The sequence below is a fragment of the Dasypus novemcinctus genome, chromosome 2, assembly GCF_030445035.2.
Source record: "Dasypus novemcinctus isolate mDasNov1 chromosome 2, mDasNov1.1.hap2, whole genome shotgun sequence".
Taxonomy (NCBI): domain Eukaryota; kingdom Metazoa; phylum Chordata; class Mammalia; order Cingulata; family Dasypodidae; genus Dasypus; species Dasypus novemcinctus.
This window is the reverse complement of record NC_080674.1, coordinates 77546024-77562608: the sequence shown is the minus strand read 5'-3', so window position 1 is coordinate 77562608 and position 16585 is coordinate 77546024. Positions and strand designations below refer to the sequence as shown.

General features: G+C 40.1%; 1 protein-coding gene across 3 annotated transcripts in view; it reads right to left on the bottom strand.

Annotated features, from left to right (window-relative positions):
* IQGAP2 (IQ motif containing GTPase activating protein 2) overlaps positions 1 to 16585 on the bottom strand; it is a 301443-nt gene that overhangs the window by 133254 nt on the left and 151604 nt on the right. For all 3 annotated transcript variants that reach the window (XM_058275088.2, XM_058275083.2, XM_058275085.2), the window contains one exon: positions 11073 to 11150. In XM_058275088.2, the coding sequence (XP_058131071.1) occupies positions 11073 to 11150 (78 nt within the window). The remainder of the gene's footprint in view (positions 1 to 11072; positions 11151 to 16585) is intronic.

The window sequence follows — 16585 nt, the reverse complement described above, 5'->3', positions numbered from 1 at the left end:
TGTCCTCCTTGTGACTACTTCACTACCCTGTTAAACAATAAAAACTTGGCTATACGGTTCTGTAAGTATATGTGCGCACACACACACATACACACACTTCAATTCTTTTTTTCCTGATTACAGTATTATGTAACATAATATCTTTACTGAATAAAATCTGGAAAATATACAAAGTATGATAGCTCAGTATTAGCATTTCGATATATTTTCTTCCTGCCTCTCTTCTGTATATATCTGTTTATGTGTGTGCACATATGTCAAACCAACACTTTACATATTATAAACATACACGAAGATTTTAATAGAATATTTTTTCCTTCCTCTTTATCATTCTACAAGAATATTATTTCTAAGAGTTCCAGGAAGGTGGCATTGGAGTTGCTCAGCAGGACTCAGCTCTCTTACAAAAACAAAAGAAGGGCAAAACTGCCTGAGGCAGCTGTTTTGGGGATATACAGACCATAGTGCCACCTGCAGCATCCAGGAAGGAGAAGGACAGAGAGACAAAGAGGTAGAACAAAATCCATGAGTTTCCTGCCCCACACCCAAGGTTGGAAATGGTGCCTATGCCCCCAACTGGGAGGGAAATGGGCTTATTCCTCCCTGGGCAGAGGGAGGACTGTGGTTTCTCTTCAGTGAGTGTGGAGAGCAGGTCCCACTCTGAATCATGGCTGTAGCCAGCCCAAGAACACCAGCAAGTGTGGGCGGAAAGAGTTCCCTCCGTGGAAAGGCTCGTTGAAGTGCACCATCTGCTGGCAGGCTGGGAAAGTGAAAGAAGAGTAGAGTTTTTTTGGAGTCTCTTATGACCCTATCTGCAGGCCCCCTTGGATCTGCATCCCTAGCTCTGTTTTGATGAATTAAGCAGGGCAATCTTAAAGATTTACAATAAGTTGAATGAAAAATCAAAAGGTGATGAAACAAAACCAGTGGGCAAAAGAGAGAAATGGAACAGCAAAGTAAATTCACCAACATAATCAGATGCCTAGACATAAGCAAAAATTTACCACTCATACTAAAAAACAGGAAGATATGGCTCAAAGGAACAAATTTAAAATCCTGAGACAAAGGATTTAAGACAACTAATCAATGATGTTCATACAAATTTCCTAAATCAGTTCAAGAAACTGAAGGAAAATATGGCTAAAGGGATAAAGGATATTAAAAAGACACTGGGTGAGCATAAAGAAGTAGAAATCTTGCAAAGATCAGAAACAGATCATATGGGAATGAAAGGTCCCAAATATGAAAAAATAAATATCAATATCCAGGAAGGAAAAGACTCCAAACAGAATAAATCCAAATACACTTACTCCATGACACATACTATTCAGACTGTCAAATGTCAGAGATAAAGAGATTCTGAAAGTAGCAAGAGAAAAGCAATTTATCACGTACAAGAGATGCTCAATAAGACTAAGTGCCAATTTCACATCAGAAACCATAGAGGAGAGAAGACAGTGGTATGACATATTTAAAATATTGAAAGAAAAAAAACCTACCAGCCAAGAATTCTTTATCTGGTAAAACTGTCCTTCCAAAATGAAGGTGAGTTTAAAGTCTTCACAGATAAACAGAAACTGAGAGAGTTTGTCACCAAGAGACCAAAACTTACAAGAAACTCTAAAAGGAGTGATGCAGGCTGAAATGAAAAGGCAGGAGACAAAGGCTTGGAATAGAGTGTAGAAATGAAGATTAGTCATAAGGTTAACTAAAAGGGTAAGGAGACTGACAATAGCAGGATATGGCAATGTAAAGCCAAAGGATAAAACAGACTAAGTATTGCCTTTACAGTAATAACACTGAAGGCTAATGGACTGAACTTCCCAAAAGACACAGACTAGGAGAATGGATAAAAAATATAAGTCAACTACATGTTGTCTACAAGAGATTCACCTTAGGTGCAAGGACACAAATAGGCTGAAAGTGAAGGTTGGAAAAAGATATTTCAAGGACACAAATAGGCTGAAAGTTAAAAGCTGGAAAAAGATATTTCATGCTTTATTATTTCAGAGTAACCAAAAAAGAGCTGGGGTGGCTACACTAATATCAGACAAAACAGATTTTAAATGAAAAACTGTTACAAGAGATGAAGAAGGCCATTATATATTAATAAAAGGGATAATTCACCAAGAAGAAATAATAAATACTAATGCACCTAATCTGGGTGCCCCAAAATATATGAGGCAAACCTTGGCTAAACTCAAAGGATAAACAGGCATCTCTACAATAATAGTTGGATTATTCAATACACCACTCTAACCATTGGATAGGACATTGGGACAGAGGATAAGCAAACAGACAATCTGAATAATATAATAAATGAACTTGGTCTAATGGACATATATAGAACATTATACCCCAAAACAACAGAATTATATGCATATATATACTCTCATAGAATTATGTATATTATATACATACATAATTCTCAAGTTCTCATCCATCTTTCTCTAGTATAGACCATATAATGGGTCACAAGTCAAAACTCAACAAGTTTTAAAAGACTGAAATTATACAAAGCATCTTCTCTGATCATAATGGAATAAAGTTGGAAATAACAGGCAGAAAATGGAAAATTCACAAATACATGGAGATTAAGCAACATAATCTTAATCAGTGGGTCAAAGAATAAACTGCAAGAAAAATCAGTAAATATTTTAAGACAAAGAAAAAATGAGAATACAACTTATCAAAACCTACGGGACACAGTGAAAGCAGTGCCAAGAGTGAAATGCAGGGCCTTCAATGCATACATTAAAAAAGAAGGAGCTAAAATCAAAGACCTAACTGCATCCCTAGAAGAACTAGAAAAAGAGCAACAAACTAACCCCAAAGCAAGTAGAAGGAAATAAATAAAGATTAGAGAAGAAATAAATGAAATTAAGAACAACAACAACAAAAAACTTAGGAGAATAAAACCAAAAGTTGGTCCTTTAAGAAGATCAACGAAAGTGACAAACCCTTAGCTAGACTGACAAAGAAAAAAAAGAGAAGGTACAAATGAATAAAGTCAGAAATGAGAAGGAGGACATTACCACTGACCTCAAGAAATAAGAATGATCACAAAAGGATAATATAAACAACTATACATCGACAAACCAAAATACGTAGGTGAAATGGACAAATTCTAGAAACACATGAACCACCTACAACTACCCTAGAAGAAACAGAAGACCTCAACAAACCAATCACAAGAGATTGAAAGAGTCATCAAAAACTTTCCCAAAATGAAAAGCCCAGGACTAGATGGATTCACAGGTGAATTCTACCAATCATTCAAAGAAGATTTAATACCAATCATGCTCAAACTCTTAAAAAAAAAAAAAAAGTTGAACAGGACGGAACACTACTAAACTCATTTTATGAGGCCAAGAGCAGCACCCTAGTATCAAAGCCAGATAAAGATACTATGAAAAAAGAAAATTACAGACCAATTTCTCTAATAAATATAGACGCGAAATTTCTCAATAAAACACTTGCTAAATGAATCCAAAGGCACAGCAAAAGAATTATACATCACCATCAAGTTGGCTTTGTCCCAGGTATGTAAAGGTGGTTCTTCACAAGAAAAATCAATTAGTGTAATATACCACATTAATAAACTGGTGAAGAAAAATCACATGATCTTCTTGCCTGAGGCAGAAAAGGCATTTGACAAAATATAGCATCCTTTCTTGAAAATATACTCTCAAAGAGATAGGAATAGAAAGAAATTCTTTCAACATGGTAAAGTGCATGTATGAAAAACCCAGAGTTAACATTGTACTCAATGGTGAAAGTCTGAAAGCATTCCCCAAAGAGGTCCACTGTTAGCATTGTTATTCAATATTGTATTAGAAGTTTTAGCTAAAGGGAGGGAGGGAGGGAGGAAGAGAGGAAGGAAAAGAAAAGGAGGACAGGGAGGAAGGAAGGAAGGGAGGAAAAAGGAAGGAAAAAGGAAGGAAAGAGGGAAAGAAGGAAAAGAAAGAAAGAAGGAAAGAAAAAAGGAAAGGAAGAAAGAAGGAAAGAAGGAAAGAAAGAACAGGCACCCAAATAGGAAAGAAATAACACTTAAGCTATCAGCTGATATACTCCTATACCTAGAAAATTCTGAAAAGTCCACAAAAAAGCTACTAAAGCTAACAGATGACTTCAGCAAAGTGGCGGGATACAAGATTACTATGCAAAAATCAGTAGCGTTTCTATACACTACTGATGAGCAACCTGAGGAGGAAGTTGGAAAAAATTCCATTTACAGTATCATCTAAAAGAATCAAATATTGAGGAACAAACTTAACCAATGACATAAAGGACCTGTATCCCAAGAACTATAAAACATTGCTAAAAGAAACCAAAGAAGACCTAAATAAATGAAAGAACATTCTTTGTTCAGGATTGGAACACCAAATATTGTTAAGATGTCAATTTTACCGAAATTGATTTACAGATTCAGCACAATCCCAATAAAACTTCCAATAGCACATTTTGCAAAAATGGAAAAGCCAAATATCAAATTTATTTGGAATGGTAAGGGCCCTGAATAGACAAAAATATGTTTTAAAAAAAAGAATGAATTTGGTAGATTCTTACTTCCTGATTTTAAGGCATATTACTTAGCTACAGTGGTCAAAATAACAGTACCGACATAAAGTTAGATTGATCAATTGAATCAAATTGAGAGTTCAGAAATAGACTTCTCACACCTATTGTCAAGAGATTTTTAACAAGGCTGTCAAACATATGCAGTTGGGTCTATTCAACAAATGGTGTTGGGAGAACTGGATATCCATAGCTAAAAGAAAGAAAGAGGACACCCCTGTCTCACACCTTTAAAAAAAATGAACTCAAAATGGATCAAAGACCTCAATATAAGAGACATAAAATATAAGAGCAGGGAAGCAGACTTGGCCCAGTGGTTAGGGTGTCCGCCTACCACATGGGAGGCCTGCGGTTCAAACCCCAGGCTTCCTTGACCCGTGTGGAGCTGACCCTGTGCAGTGCTCATGTGTGCAAGGAGTGCTATGCCACGCAGGGTATCTACCGCATAGGGAAACCCCACACACAAGAAGCGCGTCCCATAAGGAGAGCTGCCCAGTACGAAACAAAGTGCAATCTACCCAAGAATGGCGCCGTACACACAGAGAGCTGAGCATACATGGAGAGCTGACACAACAAGATGATGTGACAAAGAAACACAGATTCCCAGTACCGCTGATAAGGACAGAAGCAGTTACAGAAGAACAAACAGCAAATGGACAGAGAGAGCAAACAATGGGGGGGGGGGAGAGAAATAAATAAAAAATCTTAAAAAAAAAAAAGGAGTAAATCATGTACCATGTGGTAAGACTTGAAAACACAAGTGCAATTTTCTATTGGACATTGAAGAAAAATGAGGGAAAAAAAAATGAAAGTAATGCTTCTTGCACTACAAATATAAAGTCACTAAGCATTTAAAGAAATATCAAAGGTCTTTACAATTTTTATTTAACATATGTGCTGTTAAAGTTTCAATGAAAAGAGGCTTCTCTAGCAGTTTGATATAGTATGAATTCCAAAAGAAATATTGGATTATGTTTGTAAACTGATCTTTTCCTCTGGGCATATTAGATTATATTGGATTCAGAGGTTTACTTGATTAAGTAATCAGGCAAACCTCTTGTGCCAGCTGGGCGTTTGGTGGGTGGGGACTCACAGATAAAAGACATGGCAGGCAGCGGACTTGGCCCAGTGGTTAGGGCATCCATTTACCACACGGGAGGTCCGTGGTTCAAACCCTGGGCCTCCATGACCTGTGAGGAGCTGGCCCATGCACAGTGCTGATGCACGCAAGGAGTGCCATGCCACTCAGGGGTGTCCCCCGTGTAGGGGACCCCCACGCACAAGGAGTGCGCCCCATAAGGAGAGCTGCCCAGCACGAAACAAAGTGCAGCCTGTCCAGGAATGGTGCCACACACACGGAGAGCTGACACAAGATGACGCAACAAAAAAAGCAGCAGATTCCCGTGCTGCTGACAACAACAGAAGCGGACAAAGAAGACGCAGCAAATAGACACAGAGAACAGATAACTGGGGGGGGGTGGGGAATAAATAAATAAATCTTAAAAAAAAAAAAAAGACAGGGCAAAGGACAGAGTTGAGGGGTTCTTAATGTTGGAGTTTTGATGTTGGCATTTGATGCTGCAGTCTTGAGCTGGAGCCCCGGGAAGTGAGCACACAGAAGAAAGAGAAGCAAGCCCCAGGAAGAGAGGAACCCTGAGTCGAGAAAGAGGCAAGCCCTGGGAGGAGAGGAAGATGGGAAACCTGAACCCTGGCGGACGTCAGCGGCCATCTTACTCCAACATGCGGAGGTAGACTTTGGTAGGGTAAGTAATTTGTGCTTTGTGGCCTGGTATCTGTAAGCTCCTACCCCAAATAAATACCCTTTATGAAAACCAACTGATTTCTGATATTTTGCATCAGCACCCTTTGGCTAAGTAATACAGATTCCCAATTCAGAACAGTGTTAATAACTTTAGAGTTCTGTGATGCAACCAAAGGACAACTAGAATTCATGTCTTGCCATATTGTTTGCCAACTCTCCCCTCAATTTTCCTTAAACAAGAATGCTTTATATTTCTCCTGGAAAACTGTTATAGATGTGCCTTTCTTTGTCATGGGAATGGGATTGACTTATGGTTCAGAATGTTTTATTTAGAACTGAATCACTAGCATTTAGCATGATGATAAGCACAGTATAGGTACTCAATATTGGTAAGAAAATTAATGGCCAAATACATCAAGGTCAATTTGGTAAACCATTAAACTCTCACCCCTAAAATGTAACGTATCAATGACTTCATGATAACAATCAATATTTAAACTGAATCTGCTATATAGATCACTTATCTGGCTACAAATCAAGGGAAATCTTTCCCAAGATACACGCAAGTTGAAAAGACTGAAGTCAAGTCTATCAAATGCAATACAATTATCTGAATCTGAAGTATGTTACCTCATACAGAAAACCCTAATTTGAATTTAACTTACTACCCAACACCAGTTAGTACTTAAATGACAATCCAGAAATATGAATTATGCTTTACAACCAGTGCCAAGAAAGGAACAGCATTTAATGTTCCAGATATTTTTAGAAGGAAAAGTAATGTGATTAAAAATGGCAGAAAAAATCAGTACTAATTTGGGGTAAAATGAGACAGATAAAACAGATAACATTAAAACAGACATTGGGAGTGGATGTGGCTCAAGCAGCTGAGTACCTGCTTCCCACATGGTAGGTCCCAGATTTGGTCCCTGGTACCTCCTAAAAAACAAACAAGACAACAAGCAAACGAATTAAAAAATAAATAAATAACTCAGGGGAGCTGATGTGGCTCAGTGGTTGAGTGCTGGCTTCCCGGGTTCAATCCCAGGCACCTCAAAAAAAAAAACCCAAAGACAAACAAGCAAACAAAAAACCACACCAAAAGAACAACAACAAAAAGACATTTAAAGATTAAGGGGGGAAGCGGATTTGGCTCAACTGATAGAACATCCGCCTACCACGTGGGAGGTCCAGGGTTCAAACCCAGGCCCTCCTGACCTGTGTGGTGAGCTGGCCCATGTGCAGTACTGATGTGTGCAAAGAGTGCCATGCCACACAGGGGCATCCCCATGTAGGGGACCCCCCCCCCCCCGTGCAAGGAGTGCACCCCATATGGAGAGCCACCTCATGCGAAAAAAGTGCAACCTGCCCAGGAGTGGCACCACACAGACAGAGAGCTGACGCAACAAGATGACGCAAGAAAAAGAGATACAGATTCCCGGCACTGCTGATAAGAATACAAGCGGACACCTAAGAACACACAGTGAATGGACATAGAGAGCAGACAATTGGGGGGGGGGGGGAGGGAAGAGAAATAGAAATAAAAAAATAAATAAATCTTAAAAAAAAGATTAAGGGGTCTTTTGTTTTCGTGATGGTGGGTATTTAATGCAAATCTGGCTTAATAACGCAGGTCTTAATAAGTTAGTAGTCGATCCCTTTGTCTTTAAGCTGGACCACTCCAAAATCATTTAATTTAAAATACCTCTACATTCTGCTCAGCAAATTAAAAAAAAAATGCAACAACAATTGATAAATGCAAAACCATGGATGGATCTCAAAGGCATTGTACTTTGTGAAAAAAGTTGATCTCAAAAGGCTACCTACTGGTGCCTAAAGAGTTACCTACGGGGAGCCTCCTTGTTGCTCAAATGTGACCTCTCTCTAAGCCAAATTCAGTATATAAAAGCAACAATTTCCCCCCAGTATGGGACATGACTCCTGGGGATAAGGCTCCCTGGCACCAAGGGATTGCTACCAAGTACCAACAAGCAATGCATCTGGGGGGAGAGGGGAAGACCTTGACCAAAAGGAGGGAAAGTTAAAGACAAATGAGTTTGTATAGCTAAGAGACTTCAAAGTGAGTCAGGAGACCATCCCAGAGGTAGGGCTTATGCACGTGTCAACAAGATCTCATTGACAGCCAAAGTAGATATTACCCCAAACAGCGTAGCTGCTCAGGGATATGGACTCATCCAGATACTGTAGTCAGGGCAGATAGCTCGGGAATTTGGTCCCCTGCCAAGTGGGCCCTAATCTGGTATTTATGCTCCCCAGTGTGACAGAATTAGACTCAGCAGTGGCTTCCCTATGCATGACTCTTCTGTCCTTCTATTTGAACCTATAATTAGTAAGTAGAGTTGGTTGGTATACATCCAAGAGACTTAAATCTTTGGGCTGTCCATGTCCAACCGGGCCCTGAATCTCAACAGAGTTACAACATCTATTCTCCAGTTCAATGGACTCACCCAGGACAACTAATGGGGGAGGAGATGCTGAACAAACAACATACCAAGGAACTGAGAGTGTCTACGACTGCAAGCAACAGAGTCCCATCTATCGGATGTATGGGACTGAAGCCCCCTCAGTTAATGGTGGAGTGGGCATCACCATCCCAGAGTCCTCAGGACTGGGAAATGAACTATGGACTAAAATAAACTTAACGGTGTTCTTACTATAGACTTATTGTGATTCTAGCAATGGATGAAATGCCATTGTTGTGGAGGCAGTGACCCATAGATGTTCTGGGGCTAAGGAGCGGGAAAAACAGGTGTAAGAGGGGGGCATTCCCAGGACTTGGAAATCATCCTGAATGACATTACAATTATATATCTGGCCATAACCTAAGAGTTGAATGGGAGAGAGTGTAAGCTACAGTCCGAGATTAGTGGCAATGTTCCACAATGTATAAATTGCAATGAAAGTGCCACACTGATAGGATGTTGCTAATGTGGAAGGTGTGGGGAGGAGGGCATATGGGAATCCCCTATATACTGTCTGTAACATTTATGTCATTGGAGTATCTTTAAAAAAAAAAAAAAGTGAAAAAAAAACAAGGGTTACCTACCACATGATTTCATTTATGTAACTGTGACAGTTTGAAGTTATTTTATGAATCTCAAAAAGAGAACGATGTTCATAAACTAATCTTTTCCTCTGGGTGTGGTATCCTTGACTGCGTTAAATTCAGTTGAGTGGTCTTTGATTAGATTACTTGATAAGCTTAGGGCTTCTGATTGGACTACATCAGTGAGGCATGACTCAAGATTGAATTGCCCGCCACACCCCCCATGGGGTCTGATATAAACTGAGTCACACAGAGAAAAAGATACAGACACAGATAAAGGAAGTGGTCATATTTGATCCTGTCATGAAAGAGAAAGGTCTCTACTTTTGCCCACAGCTGAGAAACAAGGACAGAAACCCCCAAGAAGTTCAAAGAGCTAGGGCCCAGGGAGAGATGAGCCACATGCCTGATAGCTTACAGCTGGACTTGGGTAGAGAGCAGAGCAGCCAAGCCTGAGAGAAAAAGCCTGGAAGGAGACAATCCCTATGCCTGGTTACCCATATCTGAGCTCTGGGAGACAGTAAATTCTGAGGGAAAGGTAGAGATCGGTGGCCGTCTTGCTTCACTACAAGGCAGCTGACTTGGGAGAGAAAGCACCTCTTATGGCGCCTTGAGATGGTTTTTTCATGGCCTTCAACTGTGAGATTTTACCCCAAATAAATACCCTTTATAAAAGCCAACCCATTTCTGGTACTTTGCATCAGCAACCCTTTAGCTGACTAAAACGTATCACTCTTGAAATGACAAAACTATAGAGATGGAGAACAGATTAGAGGTTGACAAGTGACAAGGATGGGGGAACAATATAAATAAAGAGCACATGGGATTGATGGAGCAGTTCTGTATTTCAATTGTGGTAGTGGTTACATGAATCTATTCCTGGGCTAAAATTGCATAGAACACACACACACACACAAATGAATGCATGTGAAGATTTGTGAAACCTGAATAAGGTTAATGGTAATATTCCAAAGTCCATTTAATATTGTACTACAGTTATATAAGATGTCACCATTGGAGGTTGCTGAATGAAGTGCTCCATGTGCTATTTTTGCAACTTCCTGTGTAATTGTTTCAAAATAAAAAGTTAAAAGAAAAAAAAACAGCTTTAAAATGTTTGCCAAATGTAATTATTTCCTCATTTCTCCTACTTGCCTATTTCCCTCCCAGGCTTAGGGGTGGGAATATTCACTGAAAGGACTTTTACATCAAAGTATTGGGAAATCTATTTCGTAATACCCTAGACTTTAAAATTTAAAGTGATACTATGATTTACAATAATTTATAGAAATAAATTTATAATAACTTACAGTGATACAATGATACCTAGACAGAATCTTTTAAATATAAATAACATTAAAAAGGGAGCTGGTTCCTTTAAATCAACCATCTACCCGCTAAAGGTTGTTCTGAACTTGTTTAATTTACACACATTTTACCTGGCTATTCCCAGTCTGGGCACATACTTCCATCTGCGTCCTTGCCATTTATTACACTGTATAGGCCCTTCCATAATTTTTATTAGTCCTCACATTTCTCATTCCTGGGCAATAAGAAAGTCTGCTGCATTAACACAACCCAGTCTACAAAGTCATTTTCATCACAAGAGTTTGCACACCACCCCTGCTGGCTTCCCAGTTCAGGTTCTGGCACATTAAGGCTTACCTTGGGTAGACCAATAGACTCCATCGCTCTTAACCACTGGACGGTATTATCTGTGTGTCGAAAATGAAGGCCAGATTTCTAATGTGAGGACAAAGGGGGGAAAAAAGGGAAGAGATCATTCAAAAATTGAGTCATTTGTAATAGCTTTTTTTCTACTGGCAGAGTCCTTTTCAATCGTACTTCTCCTGGAGTTATTAGTGCTCACATATGCACATTTAGAGACAAAATGAAGACCATGAGACTATCTGTCAGCAACACTCTGACAATTTGAGATGGACCATGCTGGTTCTAAAATTCACATTTTTGAGGTAATTCTCAACGAGAATTCTCAAATAGTACTACTTAATGTCTAGCATACGCCTAGGGTGTTTCACGAGGCATGTGCATGCACACCCGTGCATCAAGATTTTGACAACCCATGGCTGAGAAGCCTAGTAACTTCAGGGAAAACAAATAAGACTTTTTAAAAAGACTAAAAGCTTTTGATTTATCTGATCATGAATGTAGTATGACTGCTATAAGACACTGCAGAAGACAAAAACAAAAACCAAGCCTTAATTCAAAGCTACTTTTAGTAGCTATTCTCCTATAATTTAACCCTAATCTTGGCCTGTGCCAATGGAGATGTTTTACAGGACCTTTTCTACCTGTGCAGTAAAAGCAATCTTTCTACATCTTCCATTTCATCTTTACAGTCCTAATTGCGCAGCCATTTTGTGCCCAAGCTATAAACCATATCTTTGCTTGCATCTCATGAAATTGTAAATTGTATCAGATCATGAACCATTAAAATCTTTAAAAGGATCTTGTAATTTAATTATATGCATTGCAAGAATGTTAACTATTTTATTTTTCACTTTTAATAAAAGTAAAAAAAACCACAGCCAAAATTTTTTAATACAATCGACATCCAATGGTAGATAATCACATACAGAAGGTCTGGCTCTGCCTATCTTCTGTGACCTCATACAGTCCAGTAACTTAAAGAAAAGTATTTTGGCTGATGTTAGTAATTAAAGTATAAACAAATTAACACTTGATGAACTTAAGTCTTTTTAATAGTGGACAGTATTTGAGATGGAATTCTGTCAAGCACTTTATGTAAATAAACTCTAAATTCTAAAACCTCCTGCAAGGTAATTATCCTCCTTTATAGAGCTGTAGAGACCTAGGGAGAAATGACTAAATGATTTGCTTAAAGTCAAGAGCTATTAAATGGCTGAATGGGATTCAAGACCAGGTCTCTCTGGATCTGAAAACCTTCTTTAGGATAACGCTCCACTGTGAATAACACACCACGGTGGTGTGATTATTTTTCAGGAAGTTCCTATGAAACAACTGGAAGGAAGGAAGGATGGAGAGAGGGAGAAGGAGAAAGGAAGGGAAGAATGGGGGAGAGTGGGAGGGCAGGGAGGCAGGGTAAGGTGGGGAGAAGCTAACAGCCTGGGTGTAGTGTTCAGAACTCAACAAGCAGCTTGCAAAGTGACTATGGAGGAACAAGGCAGAAACAAGACGACTCTGTAATCACATCTGAACCAAGACAGAAATGAGGACCTTCTGCACCACAAAATAACCAAACATCCCCCTCTTCCAACTAACATGAGCAACTCCGATTTCTTTACTGATGATAATCTAGCCCTGATTCAGTCTTCCCAACTTCACTTTTAGCTAGATAAAAATGACCAAGACAACCACCCAAATGATCCCACTTCCTGACAGCACCCAAAAGGAAAACTGGTCCATGCATCCCTATCCTTTGAGTCACCCAGACCAAGCCCTTATATATTTTAAGCTCCTCTAGTCTCCGTCTTATGGCCCCTCTGGGATGAGAGTTTCCTTGCTATATCAAGTTAAAAAAAAGTTAGTTTTGTTTGACCACAAGTGAGTCCTCTGGGAGGTCTTGGGCTGGTGAACTCCAACACTCCCATATCATATGACAAAGACCTCTCACCTATTCAGTAGTCTTAATGGCTAAGGAATCCCAGAAGAGTTACAAAATCTCCTTGACTCTCAGTTCCTCAGTCATGAAATGGGAATACCAATGCTTTTTTGACTTGTGGAGATTAAATGAGGACATGTGTAAGGCACTTGGTTGCAAAGTACACATGAGAACGTAATAGATGTTAGCTATTATAGTGCTGCAAGGCAAGGCTTGTAAATTTCACTTACCTTTATGATCAGAAAAAGATTCAGTGCTTAGTTAAGAGGTGCTGAAAGAGGTGCTTGAAGAGGCACCTGGTCATCTTTCTAAAGCAAATAAAATAACGGATGAAGGATCTGAAATCTTTTTCAAAAGCTGGAGAAGATGACTTCAGAACCCGATGTCGGTGTTTGCACATTTAAGCAAACTTGGTGACTAAACTGCAACAATAACACCTTCAATGGACTGGATTAGTTTCATTTAGAACAATGGCTTTATAAACAATGTTTAGAGTGATTTTTAGCTAGTTGTTAAACACACACACAACAAAAACCAGTCTTATTAACATTAGACTAGATGGCATGTTTACGGCCATCCTGAGTCAACTGTTATTTTTCAGGTGATGGGTCAGAAAGTGTATGCAGATTTTTCCACTGCTGAGCTATTGTAACACCTACAATAAATTTAAATGTATTGCTATAGGAAGTTTAAATTGCTATATGAGGAATTATTTACAGTCTTCTTTGGGTGGCTAACTTACTACATATTAGAATCAAGTATTTTATAACTATGAGCAAGTTTAGAGACCAATAATTATTCAAATTTGCTGGTTTTAAGGATGAGTACACTGAGGGCTCAAGTATTTAGGTCACTTGTGTGGGCTGACCTATGCTTTGTTAGCTCAGAATCAAGAATAGCTGGCAGGCCTCGTGACCCTGGTGCAAATATTCTGTTCATTTTGCTGCTCACGGCACCTCAGAGCAGCTGGCGCCTCCACAGCTCCTTAAGCACTCACATCTCTCAGGCACGGTGCCAAGTGCCATGCATGGATGGTCACAGTGCTTCCTTACAAACCTCTCTAGAAAGGCAGATGCTGTTATTCCCACTTTTCAGATGGGGAAATAGAGGCTCAGAGAGGCCAAGTTAGCAGTGAAGCTAGAATCTGAAGCCAGGTATTTTGGTTCTACAGCTCATACTACTAACCCCTAGGTACATGCCCTCCTATCTAAGACTTACTCAAATGTTTAAAGGCTTTTATTATAAGCCTACAATTATCAAGGCTCTGTCCAGGAATGATAACTATTTTTTTTTGTCTTTGAACCTAGTCAGGTGGCAACCTCTCCAAAGAACTCAGTTCCTTCCTCTTCTTTCTCTTGCCCAGCCTAGTCTGCTGGGACACTCATCTCTCAAACATCCACCATGGAAACCATCCTTCCCCACCTTCTTTTGAACTGACTCTGACCTTGGTTGTCTCCCACCATCTACCCAGCTGACTCCTCTTCACTGGCCTCCATCAGTTCTACTCTCTTTCCAGGATTCACCTTCCGTTTTCCCTCTTGAATCTATTCACTCCTTTTTATCTATGCAAGCTACCACCCTAATGCAAGTCATTGTCACCTGGACTCTACCTTTCTCCTCCCTCCAATTTATTCTCCACGTGGCAGCCCACTGATCTTTTTAAGGTACAAAATCTATCTGTTGTGTCCAGATCTCTCTCTGTTTAATGTCTTTAATGGCTGCCATTTGCACTTGGGATAAAATCATAAGCCCCCATATGGTCTCATGACTGTGTGATCTCATCTCTGATTTTCCTCCTGGCCTCGTTTCTCACCACCCTTAAAGCAGTCTTTCAAACACTGGATCTGGCCAGGGTCTTTTCTTCCTTGAGTCTATCACAAATGGGTTCCCTTCTCCTGGACTGTCCACCCCTCCATCCCCACTCCCAACCCCCTGACCCTGCATATGGAAGACTTTCTCCAGCCTCAGAGCAAATGTCATCTCCTGCCCATTGCTATCTGTCAATGACACTAGCTTTTGTTTCTTCCTTGGATAGATTTCAAGACTTCATCCATTCCTCACCTTACCATAATTCATAATTGTATGTTATGTTCCATCTCTCCAACTATAAGCTCCGTGAAATCAGGACCATATCTGCTTTGCTCACCTTCTGCCTTTTATGTCTAGAACAGTGCCTAATGCGTGATTGGTATAGCTAAGTATTTTTTAATACATGCATGAATTTAACCCCATATGTATTTCTACCTTAGCATATCTTTGTCTTCTTCCCTTATAACTTTATTAAAATTCATTATATTAATATTTATCTGCCTATTGGAGCAAAGGTTCTCAAACCTTAGTGGTAAATAAGAATCACCAGGGATGATTATTAACATCACAGTTTTCTGGGTCCCAGGTCAAGAGACTGTCTCACGCAGACCCTACACTGTTTTTATACATGCCCATCAGGCAGTTCTGCAGGAGGTGTAAACATAACAGGGAAACACTATCACGTTTTAATTGCCTTGAATAAGTATTAAATAAAGCATAGACAACAGGAAATGGAGTTCCTGGAACAACTGTCATTCATTCCTTCACCCAACAGTTATTTACTGACCACCTACCTCGGGCCAGACCCTGCACCTTTCAGAGGATATGGCAGTACAAAAAGAATGTCCACCATTCACTGTGTCAGGGACCACAGCTCCAAGGGCATGAGCACGTAACTCATACCTGGGTTTGGGGGTGGGCAGTGGAGGTGGCTGGAAAAGGAATATTCACAATAGGAAGGTTTAACTCTAACACCTACGACAACTTTCTCACCGTAAATTAAGGAGGGACAGGGTTGTATATAAGTCAGCAGACAGAGCAGATGGGGCAGCAGGAAATCATCATTGTCAAAACCATCAGTGGCAAACCTGAGGCCTGCGGGGCTCAGGGCACAGCTTTGCTGTGGGGACACTCAACCTAGCAGGCGGGCTGTGATTTATGGTCGCAGTCTGGGCAGACCCTGCAGCGAGAGCCCACGTGGACTGAGTTCATGGTTTCCAGATGGCATATCAAGGGCTGAGCCTGGCTTAGGGAATGTTCCCTTAGGTTTCAACATCTTTGTTGCCATCCCATGATTTACTGTTCCTTGGAAAGGACCACGGGAAGGGCTTTAGTTCTGAAGAATTGAAGAATGGGAAGTTAAATCTCATAGCCACTAATATTTGTCTCCTTTCATTTTTGTTTGAGAAACCAAAAGGCCTGAAAAGAAAATGTTATGATTACACATCAGATCACTACAAGAATTCCATCAAGGACACTAGGCATTTTCAGGGATTGAATAAAAGAAAAAAAAAGAAAAATCTCTTTTCTCTCGTGGATTAATGGAGGGGTAGTTTAATTTGTCCTGTTTCCCTTTTAACTCAGCAGCCTGGAGGGGCTCCCACGCCACGGCTGGCATCAACTTTCGTCCTTCTGCCGCTTCCCACCCATCCGTCCCTCCCCCAGCACCACTTCTGTGCCCTCTAGACTGCCAGGGGCCTTGGGGCGGGGGCGAGGGCGGCAAAAAGGGACCCCTTCCTCTGTAGTAAGCTGTGTCTCTGGGATG